Source organism: Apium graveolens, chromosome 10 (assembly GCF_009905375.1).
Source record: "Apium graveolens cultivar Ventura chromosome 10, ASM990537v1, whole genome shotgun sequence".
In the NCBI taxonomy this organism is placed as follows: Eukaryota; Viridiplantae; Streptophyta; class Magnoliopsida; order Apiales; family Apiaceae; genus Apium; species Apium graveolens.
The window spans coordinates 209,109,489-209,116,680 of NC_133656.1; the positions used below are offsets into that span (position 1 = coordinate 209,109,489).

At 43.0% G+C, this 7,192-nt stretch overlaps 1 protein-coding gene across 1 annotated transcript; it reads left to right on the forward strand.

Moving 5' to 3' along the window:
• LOC141691737 (uncharacterized) lies at positions 1–732 on the forward strand. The gene has a single exon (XM_074496495.1). It carries the CDS (start codon positions 1–3, stop codon positions 730–732), a length of 732 nt encoding a protein of 243 aa, XP_074352596.1.
• The last annotated feature ends 6,460 nt before the right edge of the window (positions 733–7,192 follow it).

A 7,192-nucleotide genomic window follows, 5' to 3' on the forward strand; every position in this document is an offset into this window, starting at 1 on the left:
ATGTTGTCAAAACCGTTAGATAGAGAATCTCTAATATTGTACCTCGTAGTGTCCGAGTATTCGATCAGCGCTGTTCTGGTAAGAGAGGAGGATGGGCAACAGTCACCGGTGTATTATGTGAGCAAGCGATTGCACTATGCTGAGACTCGCTACACAAGCATGGAGAAGCTGGTTTATGCTTTGATCCTTGCATCAAGAAAGTTACGGCCATACTTCCAGGCCCATAGAATTGAAGTTCGTACAGCATATACGCTGCGACAAGTCCTTCACAAACCAGAATCATCGGGAAGAATGTTGAAATGGGTTGTGGAGTTGGGACAATTTGAATTGGAATACATGCCCCAGACAGCAATTAAAGGACAAGCCCTAGCTGATTTCTTGTTGGAATTTGACTCTACTGTTGATGATAAGACTTTGGTGGTGCACCAGCCCCTCAACAGTGAGGAATCTCTGGAAGAATTCCCACATCCCTGGTGGATCTTACATGTAGATGGGGCAGTTAACAATGGAGGTCCAGGGGCGGGTATAGTACTCGTGTTTCTGGAAGGCCATCATCTGATTAGCGCGATTCACTTCAAATTTTATACGACAAATAATGATGCAGAGTATGAAGCATTGATTAATGGCCTAAAAATTGCTTTGGAAATGGGGGTGCGAAACCTAATTGCAAAGAGTGACTCGGAGCTGGTGGTGAATCAGGTGAATGGGGGGTTTCAGGCGCGAGGCCCGTGAACGGAATTGTGCTTGAGATGCACGCAGCGCTTGGTTGGAAAGTTCAGGGAGGTTAGGTTAGAATGTGTACCGCGGGAAAAGAACAGCAACGCGGATGCTCTAGCAAAAATGGGGTCGCAGCAGGAGGCTATGTTGTTGGGATCTATACCTTTAGAAATCCAGGAAGTTCCTAACATCCCGGAGATAGAGACAATGCAAGTAGATGATGCTCCCAAAGAAATATGGATGACACTCATTCTTTCCTACATTCACAAGGGAACACTTCCCGAAGATAATTTCAAGGCTCGGCGACTCTGCTACCAGGCTGCAAGGTATGTGGTGTATGATGGAGTTCTGTATAAGAGAGGATTCAATCAACCGTTGCTCAGGTGTGTTGATGAAGAAGAAGGGAATTATATCCTAAGGGAAGTGCATGGAGGAATTTTTGTTAATCACTCGGGGAGTAACTCATTAGGAATAAAAGCTTTGCGCCAAGGATATTATTGGCCTACGATGAAAGAAGATGCGGTGAATTTTGTCAGAGCATGCGATCGCTGCCAACGCTTTGTAAACTACTCATCTATGCCAGCGATGCTCTTGACATCTATGGTAAGCCCGTGGCCATTTGCCATATGGGGAATAGATCTTATTGGTGAGCTCCCCAAGGCTAAAGAGGATGTCAAGTATGTGGTAGTCGCGGTTGATTACTTTACTAAATGGGCAGAAGCAATGCCGTTGGCGACTATCACCGCAAAGAAGATCGGAGACTTTATTTTCAACTTCATCGTGTGCAGGTTTGGAATCCCTTACAAGCTCGTGTCGGATAACGAAAAGCAGTTTGACAGCAAAGAATTGCGACAACTATGTGAGGATCTGAAAATAAAGAAGGAATTTGCAGCGGTCTATCATCCTCAAAGCAATGGGCAAACAGAGGCCGTGAATAAAATAATAAAGCATACCCTAGAGACCAAACTGGAAGATCGTAAAGGGAATTGGCCTGAAGAACTCCCGAAAGTGATGTGGTCCTACAACACTACTCCACGATCTACTACGGGAGAAACTCCATTTATGCTGACTTACGGCTATGAAGCTATGGTCCCCGTGGAAGTTGGTTCGGGATCGCTTCGCAGAGATTGTTATACGGAAGAAGATGCAGAGGTTAATCAAAGGTTTCATTTGGATCTCTTGGAAGAAACAAGGGAAAATTCTCAGCTGAGACTTGCGGCGTATCAACAGCGTGCCGCAAGGTATTATAACAAGAAGGTAAAGGGACAGCTGCTGAAGGTAGGAGATTTGGTGCTCAGGAAAGTGATGCCAAACACAAAGAATCCCCAGCATGGAGTGTTTGGAGCTAATTGGGAAGGACCATACAAGATAAAAGCAATCTTGTGGAAATGAACTTATCACCTTGAGGATATGGAAGGAAAGCTGGTTCCGCGAGCGTGGAACGCGGAACATCTCCGAAAGTATTATCAGTAAGGCGCGGCTTTGGGTCCTTACATATCTTTTTATTATATACTTAGGGTTGTGCCCAGATTATAGACTAGAAGTAAAATAAATTTCTCCTAGCCTAGGGGGGGTAGTGCATGTATTACTTACCTTAGAACTGGTTGAAGGATCATTTCTTCGAATAAATTCCTCACAGAGCATAGTAGTCGTGGGACTGGTACACTTTTTGACACTAGAGCGCATTATTAATAAAAACTTTGAAATTTTCCAAAGGGTTGTTTAATTGTAAATTTTCTTGGCTCTTTGACGCGTCATAATCACAGGACGCGCCCTGAGGAATAGTTCTATACATATATTGGTAAAGGCAATGATTGATAAAGGGAAAGGATGCGCCCAACTAATCATGGTTGATGCTCCTTCAATTTTGTGCTCTAATTTTGGCACTCTATTATTAAAAACTCGAACGCGTCTCCAAGAAGGACGCGTCCAGTCTGAGAAATTGAAAATATCTTTAGAAGTAAAGGGTAGACGCGTCAAGACACTAGGACGCGCCCCTCATGCTTTGTGCCTTATTTAAAATACACAAGTACAACATGATATCATGCTCGTTAAGAATATACTATCCAGAAAATTCAAAAACAAAACAAACAAAGACGCGTCCAATTGAAGAGGACGCGCCCATTAAGGACATCTATTTATTTTAAACATGTGATAGTAAAGAAAATAATAACAGGATTTAAAAGGTGACGCACCCTCAACATAGGACGCGCCCAGATATCTGATAAAACAAGATAGCCAAGAAAGTAAAAATCTGCATGATTGAGGCAAAAAAGGCTTTATAAAAATACAAGCAGATGCAATCCAGAAAACGACAATCAAAGTTTACAACTTGCAAGGCTTTAAAGGGGCCCGCACCCTTAAAATAGTCTAGATAAAAAATTTCGTAAATAGACATAGGACGCGTCCTAAGAAGGAGGCGCGTCTTGAGGCTTGTCCTGGTTGTCTGTTGGAGGAGGCTAAGTGTTAAGGGGAGAAGGCGCAGGAGACGCGTCATCCTCTTCCAGACCAAGGATGATCCTCTTGTTTTTAATGGAATCTGCAGCCCTGATTCTGAAATCACTTACCCATTTCTCGGTGTCTTCATCAACTTAGAGAAAGTGTATTCTGGGTCATTTGCTATGAAACCAGAACACCACTCTTCAAAACCGGCTGCAAAACCATTTTGATATACCAGCTTCTTCTCCTCCTTCCATCCATGCAGTCTGTCATCATTCAGAGTGTCAAGCTCCAGCTGCATTATGGAATTCAGAGAGATTACATCCTCCATAGCCTTCTCCATAGAGGTGACATTGCCTTCCAGCACCGCTTTCTCACCCTCAAGACGCGTCATATCCTCCTGCAGGCGCTTGATCTCGGCATCTTTTTTCTTGGGCGAGCAAATTGATGTGCTTTTCTAATTATTTGACCTTGTCTTCATCCTGGCTTTTGGCAGTATCAGTGACGGCAAGGCGCGCCCTGAGCCTAACAGCCATGTTGGCACTTTGCCTAGCATGCAGGTGGAGCTCGACTGCAGCCCTTATCATGGCATATTCTGTTTGCTCCTCTGTCCTGAAAGTCCAGCCTCGAACTTCATCTTCAGTGAAGTCGCCAGCTGAGGACGCGCCCAGATATCAGAGAACGAAGGATTGTTCATCTGACACTACTTTCTGACGCTTTGAGGGCGCGTCCTCCTTCTCAGGGATGTCCAATACTGTAGTTTCAGCAATTTTTGATGGAGGAGAAGGAGTCACAGCAGGAGTAGGGCTCTTAGCCTTTGGATCAGATTTCACATGAGCCTGCTTCCTGGCTCTCAGTTTTTTGGTAGCTCCAATAGTAAATCCTTTTGGAAGAAAAGTCATATATGTGACATAAACATGGAAAAACGTTAGCCAAATAAGGTAGACGCGTCCTGATAGTAGGACGCGCCGAGAACATAATTTAAAGATTTTCAATGCATAAATGTCAATTAGAATGGATATAAAGACATGTAAATGCATAAAGATATGTCAGGAAAAATGTGTGCAAAGACATGAAGAGTGCATGTATATATGTGACGATGACGCGTCCTAAACATGCGACACGCCCTACTGAAGGACACATTAACTATAACGTGGATTATGAGGAAAATATGAGTGATATGCTAACAATGTCAGTCACAAATATTACAGGAAGACGTGCCCTGAAACTAAGGCGCGCCCAAAATAAAGACATGTATTAAGGAAACGCCTGTAAATCAGATTAAGTTTTGAGTGTAAAAGGAAAGACAAACATATGCATGATGCGTTAAAGAAATATGACGCGTCCTACGAATTTTGGTGAGTTGGTACTTTTAAAATGAGAAGCTTATTATGTAGCTTTGGATGCGTCCAAAGACGGATGACGCGTCCTCTCTCATATATATTTACCTTGTTCTAAGTCAAATTGCTTACTGATATCAATCTCAACCACTTCTGCGGCACTAAGGCCCCTGGCTTTTTCCGAGGCTGTGAGAACAGGTTTGCTATTATGAAACTCGCGGAATTTGCAGACAGAACCAACCCGGGTGGACAATGCGCCCACTAGTTTGAGGTTGTCTTTTGTGATCATATCTTTGGATTGAAATGATCCTCAGCTATTTTAAAACTTTCTCCGCTCTTTTCTTATTTTTTCCTTTTAGTTCTCTTTGGGTTCTTTTATCTAGAAGAAAAGAGAAGAAAAGTGAGTAATACAACGATGTGGGACATAGAAGAGGACGCGTCTTAAATATAGGACGCGTCCACAAAATGAAACTTACTTGGCTCAAGGTTAAAACGAACACGGGCTCGCTTTACATCAAAGATATAGAAGAAGGGCTCCTTCCAGTCTCGTTCGTGGCTGATCTTCCCCTCGTTGAAACCTTTATTATTCAGTCATTTGTTGACTACAAGGAAATGATAGCCTGGGATGGATTTTCTGATACTATAGAAATAGCTGAATTCCTTCATGGAGGGCGCGTCCATTCCGAGATTATGATACATCATGTACAAAGCCCAAGCAAGTTTGTAAGAGTTAGGAGATAGTTGTACAGGGGCTACATCGTACCATCTCAAAATTTTCTTGATAAATGGGTGTAAGGGCGCGCCCACACCTAGGGAGATTAATTTTGGTATAAGCACCATTCTGGGAATCCTTTGATTTCCAATGTTAAAGATGTGTGGCCTCATTGTTCGAAGTGGGTGCGCCCAGATGCCCTCCATGTCATAAAACTTCATGTACCACTGGATCTCCAGGTCAGTCATAGTGGAGTCAAGAGCTACGCAAGCTAGCTTGTTTTCCTTTTTCCTTCGAGCATTTTTCTCTGCCTCAGTTAGGGTATGAAGTTCTTTCCAGTCACAATCCACTTCAACATTTGAGGGTTCCCGGTGTTCTAGGGGAGGATCGGATTTTTGAGGAGACACGGGATATTTTTTAGGGTCAGGAATCCTCCTCTCGAATTCACTTACGCTAAGAGGGGACGCGTCCTGAGAGTGTGACGCGCCCTGAGAGGGAGACGCATCCTCAGTAGCTTTATGTTGTTGGGGTTTGCTAGATGATGGATGGATTTCATCATCGGTCCAATCCTCCATGGTCGCTCTAGTATTGAGGATTGGGGTTCTCTTACGTTTTGTTATTCTCTTTCCTTTTCTAGAGCTTAAAGGAACATGATCCATAGAGTCGGAGATGGAATCTGACATTATAGAAATCTTTGATTTGAGAAATTCAAAGACGCGTGTTTCTCCTTCAAGAAAAGAACTCGTCCTGTGAAATTCAGGGAGTTCAGGTTTGAAAGAGATCAAATGTGGGGAGTAAATCCCAAGGCGTGTGTTGAGAACTTTGAATGGATGGAAAGGTGATGAAGATGACGTGTCCTCCAGCTGAAATAAGAAGGAAGAAGATCTTGAGGACGCGTCCATGTTTATAAAATATATATATATATACTGAAAATATGTAAAAAAAATAGCAAGGGTGAAGGAAAGATTGTGAGGACGCATCCTAAACGTTTATCGCAGGAAGTATGTTAGGGAGATGCGTCCTAGGTGAACAAGTATGTCCATGTAGTTCTTGGTTGAAACAACTTAAATTGTAGTAAAATATAGGACGCGCCCTGAGCAGTAGACGCCTCCACAACCGTGGGGACATAGCAAAATATGAAATGATTATAGTCAATTTGGAGAAATTCAATTAAAATCTAGAAATATGCAATTTCGGAATCAAATATGCAAAATATGATGCTTTGATAGGTATATACACATATACATACAAAAGGAAATGAAGAATAGTTAAAGTAAAAATGAAGCATATGAACGGTTTTTTGCTTATTGCGGTTGGATTACTCGACCAAATAAAGAAATAAAAGATTATTTACGTACCTCGTAATTTGGGGGTTGGATTAAGCTAAAGAAATCGAGAAATGGCCGGCTGAATCGTCGGAGTTTTGAACCTAAAGCATAGGGGCGGCGGCGATGGCGGTTTCCTGAGAGAGAAAAGAGGAAAGTGATAATGATGTGGTATGTTAGGGTATTTATAGGAAAGTAGGTGGATGACGTGTGTGCCAGCTGTCACGCAACGGTCAGTTGTGAAAACCTCTGGCGCGTCCAGGGTGTTAGGGCGCGTCCTGATGTTTAGCAATGGAACAATCCAAATTTCGGCTTATGGTCTTAAGTAATATTCCAATTTTGTTTTCAACAGCAAATGGAATTTGGGGGGTAGTTGTTACATCCAAAATTTGGCATTGGTTTGACTCGGGTCAAATGGGGATTAATTGCAGTCAAACTCGGTATTGCATTGTAAAAGGAGAGGACGCGTCCAGGCCTGCAGGACGCTCCCAACTTGGAGGAGGGTGCCTTATAAGGGATGGCCTTATAATAGGAAAGCTTGGTAGCGCATGGATGCGCCCTGGAGCTTTGGACGCGTCCAATATGCTGGAAATATTTGACAATTATGTTTGTCTGGCAGTGAAGGTTGGATAAACCGCTCAGAGAGAAAGGATGTGTCC